We start from the raw sequence: 20,313 nt of genomic DNA, 5'->3' as shown, positions 1-20,313 counted from the left end.
AAAACTCATGCTTTTATAAGTAGTATATATATATATATATATATATAGGTAGGTTGGTATACTATCGGTAGCACGGAGGTTTTCGTGCTACCAAATTGTTTTCGATGATGCGGTTTCCAAATCGACGATCGGCTCCGTTAAACTTGATCTATACTATTGAAAGTATTTGGAAACTAAATTTTATAATTTTTCGACATCATTTACCTATCAAACGAGTAGTAGAAAAATAAACGGTTGAAAATAAAAATTTCATAAAAAATAATGATAAAAGACTTGAATTTAAGAACAGAGGTGCTGATCTTACCCTAAATAGTGAAAAAAATTTTCTATAAAAATTTGATCAGATTTGGATTATTTTATACCGTTAAATTCACAAATGCATCACATCTACCATTAAAACTGTCAATTTTGAGACCTTTTGATCACCAGCCAAATGATGTCGAAAATTTATAAAATTTAGTTTCCAAATATTGGATTGTTTTTTCTCATATATTATTTTTTAAAATAGTATTTTATTTTTTTAATTTTTAAAAATTTTATGTATTTTTAAATAGAATTAAATAAATATAAAGTGATGGCCCGAAGCCCGGCTCGGCACGGCCCGTACCATCCGGGCCGGGGGGCCGTGCTGGGCCGGGTCCAAAAACGACGGCCGGGCATGGCCAGACTTTGTGGCCAGGCCGTGCCGGGCTTGCCTTCGGCCCGTTTCAGCCTGACTTATTGTGGGCCCACCCCTATACATCAAAGGAATATTTTTTTAATACAAAATAGCTAGCTTAATTATTCTTTCTTAAAAACCTTAAGCCTCCGTTTGGTTCGGGGTTAAGGAAAAAGTAGCTATTCCAGAGATAGGGTTAAGTTCAGGCTTAGCCTCCGTTTGGTTCGGGGTTAAGGAAAAAGTAGCTATTCCAGAGATAGGGTTAAGTTCAGGCTTAGCCTCCGTTTGGTTCGGGGTTAAGGAAAAAGTAGCTATTCCAGGAATAGAGTTAAGTTTAGGGTTAAAGTAGGGTTAAAGTTTTTTGTATTTGGTTGGGGGTTAAAGTTAGTCTAGAATAATGAAAAATAATATTTGGTTGAAGTAGGTGGGATAAGAAAATAATGATTGATAAAGAAGGATAATGATTGGTTGGAGTAGGTGGGATAAAAAAGATAGTGGGTTATTATGAATAGAAAATAGTGTTTAGTTGGATTTTGGTGGGATTAAATGGGGTTAGCTAACCCGGAATAATTTATTTGAGGTGGGGTTAGGTGAGGTTAGCTAACCCCACCTATTTTTTGGGGTGTTTGGAGATAATATGGGGGTTAAGGGATTATTCCACCCCTTAAACCCCAACCAAACAAGGCCTAATAGTTCCTCTTTCGATATTTTAAAGTTAAACACACTCAAATCAAATTGCATGCACACGACGAGTAAATCTCTGGTTATACATCCAATTTGAGACTTGGATTGAATAGTACTATTTGACTACTAAGTTAATTTATTTTCTTGGGAATTTTGTGATATGGGGAACAGGTATTGATGATGAGTGTGCAAACAAGGATGCATCTCCATGCTCTGGGGTTTGTCACAATACACAAGGTGGATACTGGCGCTCGTGCCCACCCGGTACACATCTGGAACCTTCTAATGGAACTTGCTGCCAGAGGCCGAAACATCCGGTAGCAGTACTGACGCTAGTCACAGGTGAGCTCTTCGACTTTTTTCTTCTTCTTTTTCTTTTTTTTTGAAGCGTGTTAGTATTAGTACCTTAATAAAACCTTTGTTTGGCTGGGGGTTAAGGGGTGGAATTATCCCTTAACCTCTATATTATCCCCAAACATCTCAAAAAATAGATGGGATTAGCTAACCCCATCTAACCCGAGATAGCCCATTTTAGGTGGAGTTAGCTACCCCACCTAACCCTACCAAATCCCAACCAAATATTATTTTTTATTCATAATAACTCACTATCCTTCTTATCCCAGCTACTTCAACCAAACACTATTTTTTACTATTCTGGACTAACTCCAATCCCCAACCAATCCTCAATCAAACACAAAAATACTCTAACACCATCTTAACCCTGAACTTAACCCTATCCCTAGAATAACTAGTTGTTCCTTAACCCCGAACCAAACGGTAATAGTTTTTTAAATAATATATATATAAAATTTATCTCAACAATCATGCATCCTTTTACATCCAACTATCTAAGCTTTAAAAATTTTGAATTACTATCAGACCTTTTAATTTATTTAATTTGAGTTACTTCAAAGTTTGAACTTATTGTTTATTTTTACGAATTTAGTTAGCATATTTTATATAATTTATATAACTATAAATTTAAATATTTCAAAATTTGAATATGAAAAACTATCAAATTACTTAAAGCAAACAAATTGCAAAATCAGATAATAAAATTAAAATTTTGAAAGGTCAGATATTTGAATCGAAGTAGTTTATAGTTTAGATAGATTTTATATATTTTACCAATATTTATCTGTACCTATACATTATTCTTCCTAAATTTGCCACATGGCAACGTTCCCTTCGTTATTGGGTGTAGACTCCACCCCGAACTAGCTCAAGTCCTTTATATATTTTTCTCTTTTTTTCTTGAATGGAACCAATCATTATTCAATGTGAGCTCTTCGGAACCGGCTCAAGTCCTCCATATAATTCTCTATTTTTTTTCTTAAAACAAATTAGGTTTTCCTCTGTTTTGCTTGAACTGAATCGGATCACACCTCTGTATTAGGTCGTATTGTTGTTCTTCCACTTTCTTTGGTTGTTACCTGCTTTCATCGGCAAGATAAATTTTATCTCTTATCATCACTTTTTCGATCATTGTTTTTTCTTTCTTTGTTACCGTTTTCTATTTTTTTTCTAATTATTTAGCCGTCGTATATCATACGAATACTACACTAGTAAACCACTAAAGGCATAATAAGAGTCAAGGTACAAACGTGTTATGCGGTGGTGATGGAATTTTATTCCATGCGACCACAGCCAATAGGAGAAAGCAAAATACTGACTTGTCCAAATAGGGAGGGACGACCGACTTGACTTGACGTTTAGAAAGTTAGTTTATGTTCGACAGCCAACCTGTGAACTTTCTTCTTTGCAATCGGCATCCAAGATTTAACAGAAAAGCAAGACATTTTCAGTGATTGCAAGTGATGGTCTCTGTTTCGAGTCGAAAATATGTTTATGCCTCTCAAGCCATAAAATTCCATAAATTTTAGTTCTAAATAACAATTGGTTCTTAAATTTTTATGGAGGTAAATTATACAATCAGTTTCTAATTAAACTATTAATTGGCGGTGCAAGCCTTTAAATTGTTTAAATATTAGTCATAACAAATGTTTTAGTCGCTAGAAGAAAAGGGATTCTATTGTCGTTTATCATGTCATTGCTCCTAAACCCATATTTGTTTTTGTTCCACCAATCGCTAGTTGGTGGACTTCTTTTTCTTTTTCAATTTCTTCTTTACCCTACTTCTTCTACTAATTTCCTTCTATTCTTTAATTACATAAAAATTTGTCTCTATTACAATCAAAAAAAAAATTCGCGAGACTAAATGCTGCTGTGTAGCATCGATAGAGCTCCATTGTTAGAGCTCCCCCAATGTGCGTGCAAAATCACAATGTGTTTCAAGTATAGCCAATGTTGAATAGTGTAACCAACACGAGAAGTCACATGATTGTCTACTCACGCGTCAGTGACTTACTCAATATAGCAGTAGTGTGATTGGTCCTTTGGCCTGTGGTGCCTCGGTTATTCACAATGAGATTAATATAGTTTGACTGTATATACACTTGATCTCTATATATTTGGGTTCTTTCGATGCATGTTGGCTATAGTAGGTTCGTTGTAGGAATAGGATATGCACTTATATGGAATCTATCATTCTTGGTAGATAAGGGTATTAGTTCTACGTGATTTATGAGATCGAGTTTAGAAGATCTTAGCTAGAGAGTAAATAATACAAAGGGTTTCCGATATTAAAAATTCGAGTCGAATAAATTTAACATATGACAGACGATGGGGTTTGATGAGCTATTTTTTGACCTCCGTCTAGTTGGGACTTATGATAGAACGACTGTATCACACATTAACTGCATCTAAAGTGTCACGCCTCGCGACCGCCAATTTGGTCGGTTGGGGTACGCCGAACAGATGCCGAACAGACAGAATCTCCCCTATCCGCCCAAGGCTAACTAGGCTGGAATTCTATCAATAGCACCAAGCTGTTGGTGCTATTAGTTTTTTACCCCTTGGATTGAGAAATGCGCGGTTAGGATGATGTGGGCCCACTAGGGTTGAGTGGGTGGTTGGTTGAATAGTATATATATATATATATATATATATAGAACTAGGTTGGAATACTATCAATAGCATCAAGCTGTTGGTGCTATTAGTTTTTTAGTCTTTCGATTGAGAAATGTACGGTTAGGATGATGTGGGACCCCTAGGGTTGAGTAGGTGGTTGGTTGAATAGTATAATCTAATGGGTAAAAATAATTAAAAGGATTAATCTAATGGTAGAAAATTTGATAGTACCAAATACTTGGTGCTATCGATAGCATAGTAGCCGGACTATATATATATATATATATATATATATATATATATATATATATATATATATATATATATATATATATATATAAAATTGAGCTAGAATACTTTTAGAAGCNGAGGTTATGGGTGCTGAAGTTGACGTGAGCTTTGATTGTGCTGGTTTGAGCAAAACTATGTCGACTGCTCTTAGTGCTACTCGTGCTGGTGGTAAAGTTTGCCTAATTGGAATGGGCCACAACGAGATGACTGTTCCCCTTACTTCAGCCGCAGCAAGGTACTAAACTTTCTTTCAGGTTGACCTTCAACTACAGCATGATACTAAACTTTCTTTTATGTGACCTAAAAGTTAAGGTTATGCGGTTAAAGATAAGAACATAGATTCCTATTTGTTACGGCTTCTAGAGCTACATCTCTATTTGGAAAAGCAGAAGCTTCTAGAAAACCAAGTGAAATGAACTTCTGTGCTGAAATTGAAGGCTGCTATTTTGAAAATCATGATGAAAATCTATTAATGCAGCTCTTGTCTAGAAACACTCGCAGAAACTCCAGTCAGGCCAAATAGGCCATAAGGCTATCTGACTCTTTTTTCTTTTTCTTTTTTTTTTTTTTCTTTTTTTCCCTTCTCTCTCTCTCTCTCACCTTTAGGCAAATTTATCATCTTGAAAATATGAGTTCTGTCGGATTACTAAGATAATAATGTGTTCCTTTTGGATAGGGAGGTTGATATCGTCGGCATCTTTCGCTATAAAGACACTTGGCCTCTATGCCTTGAGTTCCTCCGATCTGGAAAGATTGATGTAAAGCCGCTGATAACTCATAGGTTTGGGTTCTCTCAGAAGGAGGTTGAGGAAGCTTTTGAGGTCAGCGCTCGCGGCAGTGATGCAATCAAAGTTATGTTTAATCTTTAGACTATGAGCTAAGGTGTGCTTAAAGAGTGTAGCAGAGTAAGTCTCCCTTTGATATAGAAATAAGAATAAGTGGGTATCGTGTTAATTATTATCTGGAAACATATGTAACTGAGGAGTGGCTTTTGTTCGAAAGCTGGAACTCTCTTATGGTATGTATTGTGCTCTTCTAGTCCTGTTTGATATTTTACTGGTTTTTCATCTCATAATGATGTTGCTGTTTACCCATGGTCATTGTTTCTGTTATATATAATTTAGGCCCCATTCCAAGAACCTCTCATAGCAAGTTATATATATATATATATATATATATATATATATATATATATATATATATATATGGATATGGAATTTGCATGTAAGCCCCTCCAAATTCGTACAATTGGAGTGAAAACCCTGCCAGCATGCAACATTTACGTAGTAGCACCATTCCGAGGAGTTTTACGCGATTTTATGCATTAAATAACATCATTTCTCACAATGAGATTCTTCGGTAAAGTCTCTATCTCAACTTCGAGTCCGTGCCGTTTTGTTCAAAAGTGTCAAAATTTAGCGAGACTTGTATCAGCGCGTTCCCCTCTGAGTATACTTTATTTGAACCCATCCATTTGCCAAAACTCCAACGTTTCGCACATAAAATGATAGCTTCTACGGGAAGTGCTCCATTTCCACAAATTCCTAATATTGCAATTTAACCCTCCAAACTCAATATTCCCTTCCAATAATTCACCAGTGCGAGTAATTCACACAATTGTGCCTACCCCTTGAGTTTCGTGCAATTCAGTATATATGAAATGTCATACCTTTTCCATAAAAACCCAATTTCGCCAAAAGGTCAATATATGATGAGAGCAGATTTCTCGAGAACTGTGCATCGAACATAAATTCTGCCTACACCATTGGATCCGGCATAGTTAGACAGTTGAAAAAAGCTATTGAATCACTAGAAACAGAGCCCGGTACGCGACAGAAGCCATCTACACTCAACGGCCCATTTCGAAAATTCGAGTTAGTATTCATTTTAAGTGAAAAGTAAAAATCACGTAAAATCCTTATTTTAAATTATTTTTTGCTGAAATTTATCGAATAGTTTTTGAAATTAAAATACACACGACAACATCTAAACAGATGTCAAATTTTTATAGGAGAAAATCTCAATCCTCACAACTCAGTTAGGAATATTCCTACTCTATTATTTAATTAGTACTTTCTTACCTTTCTTTTTTATTTGCTATGGAATGATGATGCACGAACATACGAAAACATGATGCATGCATTGATATCTTCTCATAGTTGACAATGACATTTTTAATAGAAAGCTTCTTTATATATGATGACATATACCGTGTGGAATAATCGATCGGGTGGTAAAGCCAGGCCATGTTGCCCTGCTTAATGACTGAAATATCCTTTCATGCATATCTATGCTTATATTATAATCATATTTCTACTTGAAAATATATTTATGATTATTTTGTATAATTTTCTTATTGTATGAAGGCCATGTTGCCCTCTTTAATAACCGGAATATCCTTTCATATCTATGCTTATATTATAATTATATTTCTACTTGAAAATATGTTTATGATTATTTTGTGTAATTTTCTTATTTTATGAATCAATTAAGCTTAACGAAATGATAGCGCGCACAAGCTGCTTAATATAGCCCCACCTCGAAGATATATATTAATAAACTGGACTAGAATAGCCAATTGAATTTAATAAACCAAACTAGAACGACTCAATCGAAATTAATAAACTAGACTAGAATAGTCAATCGAATTTAATAATTGGATTAGAATAGTCAATCTAATTATTCATATCACTTTGAAAATAAAAAAAACTACAAGCTTGTCACAATTATAGCCCCACCTAGAAGATATACATTAATAAACTGTACTAGAATAGCCAATCGAAATTAATAAACTAGACTAGAACAGTCAATCGAATTTAATAAGTTGGATTAGAATAGTCAATTTAATTATTCATTTCACTTTGATAAAAAAAAATTTACAAGACTCCCGCAATTATAGGAGAGAAAATAGAACATGAGCTATATGCAAATTGAATATTCATGATTTGGTTTGTCTGTTGTCCTTTGGTTTAATCCGACTCCAATAGTTGTCATCTCTACTGCAAAGTTCTCGCTCCGTCCTCGAGAATACACATTAAATTAATTCTACTATAGCATATGAGATCGTTAAGTATGATCTGATTAAGAAGAGAATGCTATTTGCACAGTTAAAATTAAGTTGGATATAAATCTTACATCCAACCATCTAAGAGTTTAAACAGTACTGTTTTTTTATATTTAATATTAGAAATATTGATTGATAAATGTAGTGTGAAAAACTTGACCCTTCTTTATTATAAAGGAGAAAAATTTACACCCAACTTTTGGCTGTAAATATAGCTAGCATTGCTCAATTAATTAAGAATAATATAATATTTTATATTAAAATAGTATTTTTAGCAAAAAGATTTAATAAATTATGCCAATATAGAAAATTTTAATTATATATTATTATTTCTATATCAAATGACTATCAAGTGAGTAGCGACCTTTCGACTAAATCAAATGTTGAAACTATCCAGACAAAGACTTTTAAATCCTCACATCTTCTAATTAATGACTGCGGGTACCACAGTTTTCGGTGAGATAAAAATGCGTGAAGACACCCCCACTTTTAGCACATTAGGAAATAGTCTCTCAACTTCCTTTTTGTTGGATTGATATTCTCTAATTAAGTGATTTATCAAATACATTAAATTTTTTTTTTTCAAAATCATAAGTAATTTGATCAAATTCAATAGGTTCGATTAATTTTTACTAAATAAAACTAGAAAAAAAATAAATAATAGATAATATTATCCTTGAGTTGTTTTAAAAAAAATAATCAGCTTCACTAGCTAACTTAAAAGACTAAAATAAAGAAGAGAAAGTTAAAAAGCCTCCAAATAAGTTGAAATTGACATGCACCAGTGTATACCTAAACTTGACGAACCACACATAATATGTGATTATTGATATCTTAAAATTGAAATTTAATTTACTTGATGTGATCTAAAATACCTAATGTAACGACCCAACCCACTAGCAATAATACTCGTTGGGCCCAATCAACAGCCCAAAATGCTTAAGCCCAGTTATTATTACTAGTGTCTAAGTCTCTTATAAACCCAATGACAATTCCATTCCCATCCGATGTGGGACTATTGGGGTGTCACAGACTCCCCCCGTTAAGGCCCTGACGTCCTCGTCAATCCAATCACACACACAGCCCAAGATCACCAGGCAATGTGAGACTCGTCTCACTAGCCCGTCATCTAGACCATGGCTCAGCTGAGACTCGCCACACATGTTCAGCTGGTGAACCGGCTCTGATACTAAATGTAACGACCCAGCCTACTAGCAACAATAACTCGTTGGGCCCAACCACTGGCCAAAATTGCTTAAGCCCAGTTATTATTACTAGTGTGTAGGCCTCATATAAACTGATCGGAATCAGTATCCCATCCGATGTGGGACTATTATCGGAATCAGTATCCCATCCGATGTGGGACTATTGGGGGCATTACAAACTCCCCCTGTTTAGACCCTGACGTCCTCGTCGGGTCCAAACCAAATGACAGACAGATAAACCAGGATCATTACCAGACGATGTGAGATCCTAGAGGTGGCTCCTACAGGTTCAAGAGGTAGCTCCCACCAAACCCGTTGGTGTAGCACTTTGTCCCGCATAGCACTTAGTTCTCACACTTCCGGCTGGTATTCGTCTCTGATACCAATTGCAATGACCCGACCCGCTAGCAATAATAACTCGTTGGGCCCAAACCAACGGATTTGGGCCCAATTTTAATCTGTCACGTCTAGGCTCTGGGCCATCTTAATCTGTCACGCCCCGGGCTCGATTTTAAAAGCCTTTTTATATTTAACACTCACCCGCACGTCTAGGTTCGAGACTTCTTAGTAGGCCCATAAAGGAATTTACCAAATGTAACGACCCAGCCCACTAGCAATAATAACTCGTTGGGCCCAATCAACAGCCCAAAATACTTAAGCCCAGTTATTATTACTAGTGTCCCAATGACAACCCCATTCTCATCCGACGTGGGACTATTGGGGTGTCACAAACTCCCCCCGTTAAGGCCCTGACGTCCTCGTCAATCCAATCACACACACAGCCCAAGATCACCAGACAATGTGAGACTCGTCTCGCTAGCCTGTCATCTAGACCCTGGCTCAGCCGAGACTCGCCACACATGTCCAGCTGGTGAACCGGCTCTGATACCAAATGTAACGACCCAGCCCACTAGCAACAATAACTCGTTGGGCCCAACCACTAGCCCAAAATGCTTAAGCCCAGTTATTATTTCTAGTGTGTAGGCCTCATATAAACTGATCGGAATCAGTATCCCATGCGATGTGGGACTATTATCGGAATCAGTATCCCATCCGATGTGGGACTATTGGGGGCGTTACACCTAAAGAGCTTATGTATAAAAAATTGTTCATTTAAAGATCTTTATCTATGCCTTAAGTAGTTTAAAAAATCGTGATATGAAGAGAATTATTATTTAATCTATAAAAAATATATGTTCAAAATGTAAGTTTCGTAGATGATCTATTATTGAGCTTTAGCGCGCCACGCTGCGTATGACAGAGTACCTTATGATGAGAAATGCCACTTGTAAGCTAAAGTTAGGCGTAAAGATTTTGCCCAACTTATTCAAGAATTCACACATTTTGAATTTGTAATATTAAAAAATTGAAATGTGATAAAATTAGTGTGAAAAGAAATTAGTCTTTGAACAGTGAGAATATAAAATTTATAGGTAAAAACATATATAACTTTTTCTGAATTATAAACCATTTTAATTTGGTTACTCAATCTTATAAAATTTTGAGTTTACTATCGAATTTTTAAATTTATTTGATTTCAGTCAATCAATGATACTTTGACTTTAAAATTTGAATGCATCGTTTACCTTTATAGGTTTAGTTAGTATACTTTATACATTCTCGATCGTAAATATAAATTTACTAAAATAAGTAGTTAGCTTAAATTTTGAAGATAAAATGCTGTTGATTAACTCAAATTAAATGAATTGAGAGATTAGATAGTANAAAATAAGTAGTTAGCTTAAATTTTGAAGATAAAATGCTGTTGATTAACTCAAATTAAATGAATTGAGAGATTAGATAGTAAAATCAAAATTTTGAAAGATACAAGCAAGTAGCCAAATCAAAATAATCTATGGTTTGGATAAATTTCGTTTGTTTTCACCAAATTTACTCTCGCTTGGATGTATAGATTAGTATTGCTTCTTAATAATATCTCTTTTGTTTAAACTCAAGAAATAATTTTTTGGTGTTTCTATATACACCGAAAAGAAAAGAAAATCACAAAAAAGAAAAAAAGGAAAAAAAAAAAAAAAAAACTAGGTTGTTGAATGAGTCAAAGTCGATACTCCACAGCAATGGTCTCCTGGCGCTCTTTATCAAGGGCCCCCTTCCCTCTATATTAAACACCATGGATAGAGTGCACCCCCTCTAACAAGCTGAAACCAAAGGGTGAAAAACAAGAAAAAGCAAACTAAAGAACTATGGAGTCTAAAGAAAATTCTATCTCCACCAAAATAGTCTTTCTGTGGGGACTGCTTCTGTTCCAGCTCCAGGCATTGCAGCTCACATCCACGTCAGTCGCATTGCCAGGGTGCCTAGAACAATGCGGCGACGTCGAGATCCCCTATCCATTCGGCATCGGCCGGAACTGCTCAATGAAGGGTTTCACACTCAACTGCACCTTCAGCAACGGCACCTACAAGCCCTTCCTGAACAACATCGAATTCTTGAACATTTCCTTGTCGTTGGGCCGCGCCCGCGTCACCAACACTGTGTCGACCCAATGCTACAATGCCACGAACGGCAATGTGACCTACGATAACTGGCATAAGAACCTTACGGCGTCACCGTACCGGTTCTCCAGCACCCTCAACAAGTTTACTACCATCGGTTGCATGACGCTGGCCTACCTCACAGTGAGCGACATGGTGAATAGCTATTTGTCTGGGTGCGTATCGATGTGCAGGAGCATGGAGAACTTGAGCAACGGCTCGTGCACGGGCATCGGATGCTGCCAGACCGCCATCCCACAGGGGATAGAGTACAGCCGAGTGCACTTCGACAAAAACTTCAACAGCTCCACCACGTACAATTTTAGCCGGTGCAGCTACGCTGCGGTGGTGGAGGAACACGCCTTCAAATTCAACACCTCCTACATCACCACCGGCAAGCTGTACAGAAGTAAGCTGCCGATGGTGGTCGATTGGGCTGTAAGAAACAAGAATTGCTCGGAAGCCCGGCAAGACATGATTTCCTACGCATGCGTAAGCGATCACAGCACGTGCGTAGACTCCGCGAACGGGCCCGGCTATCTCTGTAATTGCTCCGAGGGTTTTCAAGGCAACCCTTATCTACCCCACGGGTGCCAAGGTTTGCATCTCTCTCGTTAGAAACATCTTTCTTTATTTTGTGATGTGTGAGAAAGTTTTTCCATGGATAGTTAAGAGCATAAAATATAAAGCCCAATCCAATCAAAAATAAAAGATTACTCTACTCAACCCACCACACCCAGTCCATTTGGCCCGATTACAAACAGAAAAGAAAAAAAAAAGAAAAATCAATTACTATCTTTTCTTCTCTCTTCACTCAATCCACTGAAATTCTAGACGAAGAGCCTTTACTGTCGTCCTCCTCAGCCACAGCAGCCAACGAGATAGAGTTTCGGCGGTTGCTAAATGCTTAAATAAGTGTTGGTAAATTAGCAGCACTCTTTTAGGTTATAGCGACACTCTTTAACTGTCACTATATATCTAGCGACCCCATATATAGCAACACTTTTTAAAAGTGTCGGTAATTTTAGCTAGCAGCATTTTTTTGATATGTACCTACATTTAAAAGTATCGCTATAGACCGTTTTTGTTGTAGTGCCAATATGAGACTTGGATTCCTTGAACACTTTGTGACGGAATGGTGTAATCGACAAACAAATTAAGTTGATTTTTCCTTGGGAATATTGTGTTATGGGAAACAGATATTGATGAGTGTGCAAACAAGGATAGGTCTCCATGCTCTGGGGATTGTCACAATACACAAGGTGGATACCGGTGCTCATGCCCACGTGGTACACATGGCGACCCTTACAAGGGAACTTGCTACTCGAAACTTCCACCGGCAGCGAAGCTAGTTATAGGTGAGCTCTTCCACCTTTTTTGTAAGGCTTTATTTGGTTTGACTATAAATAAAAATTATTTATTTAAGAATAAATGCCAGTTCAGGATATAAGTAAGAATTAGATTAATTTTGTATTTTGATAAAAATTAAATTGTTTCCGACAATAAAAAAATATAATATTTGGATAAAAATTAGATTATTTTTGGAGATAAAAAAAATAACGTTTTGATAGATAAGATGAAATAAGAAAAATGGTGAGTAGTTAGAAACAAAAAATTGATGATATTACTCCTCTCATTAAATTTGAATTTGAATTTAAATTTTTAAATTTTATATTTAATTTTTAAATTTTAAATTTAAAATCAAATTTTAATTTTAAAAATCAAAATTTAAATTTAAAAATATAAAATATTAAATATTAAAATTTAAAAATTTAGAATCTAAAATTTAAAATTTAAAAATTAAAATTTAAAAAATTTTAATTTTAATTTTATAATTAAAATTTTAAATTTTATAATAAATTTAAAATTACCGCTGGAGCAAGCTTGCTCTAGGAACAAGCTTGTTTTAGGTAGGGGTCGGAACTATTATTCCCACCAAAAAAATTAGTATTTGGGTATAAGGAGGGGAACAAGAGCTTATTCCCCTTCTTATACCCCATCCAAACACCACCTAGAAAGTTAGTTTATGTTCCACAGTTGACCTGAAAACTTTCTTCTTTACAATCGACATCCAAGATTTAATAGAAAAGCAAGACTTTTTCAGTGATTGCAAGTGATGCTCTCTGTTTCGAGTCGAAAATATGTTTATGCCTCCCAAGCCATAAATTAAAATTTTTAAATAGCAACTGATTATTAAATTTTAATGTGGGTATATTATGCAACCTATTTCCAAACTATATATTAATTGGCGGTGCAAAGCTTTAAAATGTTTAAATCTTAGTCGTAACAAATGTTTTAGTCGCTAGAAGACAAGGGATTCTATTGTAGTTTATCATATCACTGCTCCTAAACCTGTTAGTCGTTGTACATAGAAAGAGATATGCAAAGTCTATAAAAATAATATGGAAACTCTATAAAGAATTCCATTAGTATAATATTAATCTACATGTGAAGGAATGGGAGGAGTTAATTATCCCGTAATAAAGGTGACTTTTGAGTCCAAATGTAGACGCAGTATTGGACTTAGAAATAGTAATTTAATTTGATATGTCATGTTAGAATTTTTTTATATATGTATATTTATGAGAGAAGGACACTTGCGGTGGGACTAGTAGGACCGATACATTTAAAAAGTTTGAGCTCTTTTGAAACAAATCAAACTTCACAAACTAAAATTAGAGTCATGCAATATTCAGGGATTGATAGTGTAATTAACTCGTTCATAATACCCTTATGCTCCTATATTGTTAATCTGATGCTGTTGATCTATATCAATGCAGGCATTTGCATCAGCCTCCTTATTATTCTAATTATCATGTTATGTATTCATATTATATTGGAAAGACGAAAGCTTATAAAAGTTAAGGAGGAGAACTTCCAACAACATGGAGGCTGGCTACTATTGGAAGAAATCAGAAATAGACAAGGCCTTGCATTTAAGATGTTTACAGAAAAAGAGCTCGAACAGGCGACGAATAAGTTTCACAAGAACAACATCATAGGGCATGGAAGCTATGGCACAGTATATAAGGGAATTCTCAAAGACAATCATGTCGTAGCAATAAAGAGAGCTAAAATTATTAATGAGAGACAGAAGAAAGAATTCGGAAAAGAGATGCTTATTCTTTCCCAGGTCAACCATAGAAACATAGTTAAGCTCCTCGGATGTTGTTTAGAGGTGGAAGTTCCAATGCTGGTGTATGAATATATTTCCAATGGGAACCTATTCCAGTTGATTCATGGCAACGGTCGTAGAATCTATAAATCTTTGGAGACTCGTTTGAAAATAGCTCTCGAGTCTGCGGAAGCACTTGCATACTTGCATTCGTCAGCGTCCCCTCCGATAATTCATGGAGATGTTAAGTCCGCAAACATCCTTTTGGATGATCATTTAATGGCAAAGGTCTCTGATTTCGGAGCTTCTATGCTCGCTCCTAGGGATGAAACACAGTTTGTCACATTGGTGCAAGGGACTTGCGGTTATTTAGACCCAGAATACCTACAAACATGCTTGTTGATTGATAAAAGCGATGTTTATAGTTTTGGAGTGGTTCTTTTGGAGCTCCTCACCGGTAAGAAAGCACTTCGTTTTGAAGGAACTGAAAGAGAGATGAGCCTTTCATCATCCTTCTTATCTGCTATGAAGGAGGGTCGCTTCAGCGAACTTCTTGATGATCAGATTAAGTATGATGAAGATGTGGAAAGGATTAATGAAATTGCTGTACTAGCAAAAGCTTGCTTAAATGTCAAGGGGGAAGACAGACCCTCAATGAAAGAAGTAGCAGAGGAGCTTGACAGACTCAAAAAAATGAAGCAACATACCTGGGAACAACATAACCATGCAGAGATAGAAAGTTTGCTTGACAATCTCTCAAGCTACCGTGAGGAAGAAAACACCGGTTTTTATAGTTTAGAGAAGAAAGCTATGCTAAGCATAGAACCTGGACGTTGATGCTATATATATATATATATATATATAGAGAGAGAGAGAGAGAGAGAGAGAGAGAGAGAGAGAGAGAGAGAGCAAGATATGTATGTATGTATGTATATGAAAAACTCAAACTTTGCGCATTTCACTTTATTCATATATTACAAGTACCTTCTGTCTGTACATCTTCTGCAGTGTCAAAATTCTCAATCAAAATTGATGGTGTAAAATGCTTCACATTTGAAGAAATGGCTCTGGCCACTGACAATTTCAACAGCTCAACTCAAGTTGGGCAAGGAGGCTATGGGAATGTATATAAAGGAATCTTAGCTGATGGAACAGTTGTNTTACGTGGTTCGGCCAACGGCCTACGTCCACGGGCGAAGACGGAGCAAATAATTTATTAATGTCGAAAAGGCGGAGTACAAAGAAGATCTCTCAAAAGACCAAAACTTAATTAATTAGATCCGAAACGCCGCAACAAAGCAACTCCAAAAGTAACTTCTCTCTCAACCATCGGTACGGAACCAACAATATGCCTGTCGCCTTAATTAATTAGCATGTGCAGGCCGCGGCTCCTTCACCTTAATTAATTAGCATGTAACGGGCCGCGGCTCCTTCACCAGACGGAATCCGCACCATGTTGACTTAATTAATTAGACTTGAGTCTAATTAACAATGCGGCATCATTAGAGCTTGCCTCTAATTAGAGCATGGACCACTAACAACTGAATTAATTTTGCATGGCTCTTAATTGGGCCGCAGCGTCATTAACTTGGCCGTAGCATGTATATATAATACATGTCTCCTAATTAGAGTCTAATTCTAATTCAATTAGAATTATACTCCTAATTATAATCTATATATACCAAATTAAATCTAAATAATATATAATCCTAATTAGATTAGGATTTAACTCCAATTTAGATAACTACAAATCTAAACCAAATATAACAGTCGCAATATCGAAAATGACTTGATAACATGGAGGCTACCGTTCTAATAAAAGCACACAAGCCTAACTCTCTCTCGCTCTAGTATTTACTATCTAGTTTCTAGCCCTTGGATAGTATTATTCCACCCGCCCTCTCTACATCCAAGACATATAAGGGCTGGGAACTAGATATATAGTGAACATTATTCCTTAATTTAGATCTATATATTTTAAACTTAGACATTTTAATCTTTGAACTTCTAGATGAAATGCAAGAAAATTCATCTTTTGGGTGATCTTCCTATCTTAGATTAAGTGAATTTTGTTACACCATATGCATTGCATGTAACTTTCGGCTAGTAATTAAATAAAAGTTTTTGTGGTTGTTGTTGGCAACAATATTCTTAACATTATTGTATTTCTCTCTCTCTAATGACTTCACATAAGAAACCACTTTGCATTCTCTTACTGAGGAAAAAGGGTTTGGTTGACCCATACCTTTGCATTAAACCACAATGAAATTAATCAGCAAAAGTAGGACAAATAAACAAAAATACCCAAATCTCACTCACCGCCTAATAGAACAATCATTCAATTGAGAATGAAGCTATAGTACTCACCAATTCCTTACAATATCAACAACATAATTTTCCTATCTACTACTTAGGCTTTTCTCTCTCACCTACAATGTTGGAGGAAAATCCAAAATCCTCTATTATTATTATTATTATTATTATTTATTTTATTTAATTATTTTTATTTATTATCATTATTCTTACGTTTCCTCCCGTTCGTGCGCCCCTTATGACGCACCCCCTTCCCTCGTGCATGCATAGTGTGCTCTGTTAGTTAATTCGCGTATTATACGTGAATTATTAAAAAAAAATGCAAACCATATAAAATACTCCGTTTCCGAATTTTTTCCAAAAATTCAGAATAAAACGCATTTTTTTCCCATGCTCAGAGAATTCACGATCAAATCCGCATCCCCAAATTATATTCTGAAAAATTCGGATTAAGCAGCTCTGAAAATATGAAATTTTTTGAAAAAAAAATAGATTGAGCGGCTGCGGAAAGGAGAAATTTTTCGAATCGGCATTGCGCAACCACCGCTCCGCGAGTCCGTGCACCTTCTCGTGAGCAGCTGAGCAATCTTGCCCGTTCGATTTTGAAAAAAATATGGAGACGAAGCAAAAAGGAGAAGTGAGGAAGAAAAGAAGCGGAGCAAGGAAGAAGAAATCGTGGTGTAGGGTATGGGAAATGGCGGGGTCCAGGAGGTGTAGGGGGTTCGGAAATGGCGGGGTCCACAAGGCTGCACTCAGCCTTGTGGACCGTGCAGGAGTGAGAGGTCCACGGTGGGCCTCTCACTCTCTGCCCCCTTTGTGCGTGAGAGTGTGACTCTCTCTCTCTCTATATGTATATATATATACTAGTAAAATGTACGTGCAAATGCACATAATAATTATTAGAAAAAATTATAATTTTTTTAAATTATTTTTTAATTTTAGGCCATATTTTATATGATTGCCAAATATGTATCTAAAAAATTTAAAATAATAAATCACGCTATTAAGAAAGATATGCTTTAAATGATAAATAATTAACAATAATCTCTAATGCAAAAATTACTTTTGAAATTAAATAGAAAAATAAAATCTGTTAGGAAATAAATTTTTGAAATTAAATAGAAAAATAAAATCCGTTATCTTAAAAAGAAAATATATTTTGAAATTAAATAGATAATATCTAAAAAAGATATTTTAAAATAAAATAGGAAAATATCTTTTATAGGATTTTCACACCCGTAATCTGTTATAGAAAACTTACTTTTGAAATTAAATAGAAAAATTTATATTTTAGGATTTTCACATCAGTAATCTGTTATAGAGAACTTACGTATTCATTGCTGTTCTATTTCTATTTTTATTCTTATATTTAAAATTTTTTGTACGAAAAGAAAAAAATGGGCGCTAATTTTCCCGCCGAAAAATGGGTCTGTCGACAGACCCAAATTTGAATATACGTGCTTTTATATGTAGTATAGATATATTATTCTATATTAATTTATTTTTATATTTATAAAATCATAACTATTTATGATAATAGTATAAATCTAAAAAAAAATCAATTTAATAGACGAATTTTTATTCCTAATTTTTTAATGATAAATATAAAATTCTCGTATAAATCGCATACACGAATTATTGACGAATCCGATTTTTAAACTGTATTTTTCAACGAATTTAAAAATTAAGATACGAATTTTATTCGTATTTTATCCGTACCGAATTTTTATTGTATCCGAATTAACTAACTACGATAGTGCGTGCCCAACATTCCAGAGTGGAACGTTGCCCAACATTTCACTTTTCACCCTTGCTTTATAAAGAGGAGCTCCATTGTTCATGGGTCGTATATACACACACTATAACAGAATTAGGTTATAGCGACACATGTTTGGGACATTTTTGTCTAAGTGTCACATTTATGCCAAAATTTAAAAAAACATCTACTAATGTCTAAATATAAAGCCGAATCCAACAAAAAATAAAATGTTACTCTACTCAACCCACCCAACCCAGCCCATTTGGTCCGATTACAAACAAAAAAGAAAAAATAAAGAAAAATCGATTATCATCTCCCCTTCTCCTCTCACTCATTCTACTGACATCCTAGACGAAGGGCTCTTCCCTCTCGTCCTCCTCCGCTACCGCAGCCAACAAGGTAGAGTTCTGGCGGTTGCTAGATGCTTAAATAAGTGTTGCTAAATTTGCAACACTCTTTTTAGGTTATAGCGACACTCTTTAATTGTCACTATATATCTAGCAACCCCACATATAGCAACACTTTTTAAAAGTGTTGGTAATTTAGCCAGCAGCATTTTTTTTGATCTGTACCGATATTTGAAAGTATCGCTATAGACCGTTTTTGTTGTAGTGACATGACAGAGAGCTTTGTTTTGGAATAGAAAAAGAAAAGAAAATTAAAGAGAGAAGCCTCTGTTATTTAATTTTCTTCGATTGTTTTGATCTATTGGCTTGATCTTTTTTATCACCGGGTGTTTAAAGAGTCTCCGTCAATTTCCTTCATGATCGTGCTCGCAGAAGAAGAAATTCCGGTCGAACCTTGGGGTGTTGTTCTCAGTTAATCCCGCATGTGAGGACGGGAATACACCTTAGGACAGTGCTATGCACGCTTCCAGATCAATTGTTTTGGCAGCTTTTTTCCACAATTTTTGGGATTTAGCGATAATCTGTAAGTTAATTTATTTATATTCATCACAAAACTAGTTAGATTTTAACTACAATCGGATTTTCAGTGCGGTATTTTTTCAACATACAAAACTTTAGCAGCGAAACTATCTATCGCTAATCATAGAGATAGGTAAAAGATTGGCCGGCTGGAAGAGCTTGCTCCTTTCCATCGGAGGCCGCCTTACTTTACTAAATACCGTCTTAATTGCACTTCATGCCTTTTTCATTCTACCAGCTTGGGTCGGAAAGGAGCCAACAAATTATAACAGAATGGACTGTACGAAATGAAAAAAGTACAACAACTCACGTTTCAAGAATGTTTTTCCATATTTTTATATGGCCTCTCGGTCTAAATCTGCGATTGTTTACTTGCTTGCTCCATGAAGTGGAGTGGAGTGGAACCTCCCTTGTTTTGGTCCTTGAACTGAACAAGCCCAAGAATAGAAACAAATTCTAACTTCAGAACCTAAAGATTGGCAAATGCTAAACTCTAGCGGCATGATACAATGGCGGTGGACGAGTGATTGGATGTTCTCGGTAGTTTCAGCCAACTGATTCCTGGCATGTCGGGGTGTTAAAGACAACAATTCAATCTTATTTGGAAGACCGGCCGCCGAGATCTTCATGTGGTTGATGTGTGGAATAGGATACTTATAGCTGATAATTTGAAAAGAAAAGGGGTTGGCTTGGACCGGAATCATGCAATCTGTGCAAGAAGAAAATAGATATTTTACCATAAACCATCTTCTCGATTAGCAGAAACTGAAACAATCATAAAATAGAGAAAAAATAAAAAGAAAATACAGGTAAAATAAGATTTACTAACTAAA

General features: G+C 35.5%; 2 protein-coding genes across 2 annotated transcripts; both read left to right on the top strand.

The window, feature by feature from the left end:
- Positions 4,687-5,703, top strand: LOC109707166 (sorbitol dehydrogenase-like). Its single transcript, XM_020228277.1, has 2 exons — positions 4,687-4,838; positions 5,280-5,703. Exons 1-2 carry the CDS (start codon positions 4,687-4,689, stop codon positions 5,470-5,472), a joined length of 345 nt encoding a protein of 114 aa, XP_020083866.1. The 3' UTR covers positions 5,473-5,703.
- Positions 11,077-15,357, top strand: LOC109707450 (putative wall-associated receptor kinase-like 16). Its single transcript, XM_020228705.1, has 3 exons — positions 11,077-11,965; positions 12,567-12,725; positions 14,148-15,357. Exons 1-3 carry the CDS (start codon positions 11,077-11,079, stop codon positions 15,317-15,319), a joined length of 2,220 nt encoding a protein of 739 aa, XP_020084294.1. The 3' UTR covers positions 15,320-15,357.

Source organism: Ananas comosus, linkage group 3, assembly GCF_001540865.1.
Source record: "Ananas comosus cultivar F153 linkage group 3, ASM154086v1, whole genome shotgun sequence".
Taxonomy (NCBI): domain Eukaryota; kingdom Viridiplantae; phylum Streptophyta; class Magnoliopsida; order Poales; family Bromeliaceae; genus Ananas; species Ananas comosus.
This window is presented reverse-complemented; position numbering and strand designations above follow the sequence as displayed.

What these genes read in the sequence shown, in the direction of transcription:
- LOC109707166 (XM_020228277.1), top strand. Translation starts at nt 4,687, where the DNA reads ATGGGTGCTGAAGTTGACGTGAGCTTTGATTGTGCTGGTTTGAGCAAA. An exon ending in CTTACTTCAGCCGCAGCAAG is followed by an intron (nt 4,839 to 5,279) that starts GTACTAAACTTT and finishes CCTTTTGGATAG; the next exon opens with GGAGGTTGATATCGTCGGCA.
- LOC109707450 (XM_020228705.1), top strand. Translation starts at nt 11,077, where the DNA reads ATGGAGTCTAAAGAAAATTCTATCTCCACCAAAATAGTCTTTCTGTGG. An exon ending in TCTACCCCACGGGTGCCAAG is followed by an intron (nt 11,966 to 12,566) that starts GTTTGCATCTCT and finishes TATGGGAAACAG; the next exon opens with ATATTGATGAGTGTGCAAAC. An exon ending in GGCAGCGAAGCTAGTTATAG is followed by an intron (nt 12,726 to 14,147) that starts GTGAGCTCTTCC and finishes ATATCAATGCAG; the next exon opens with GCATTTGCATCAGCCTCCTT.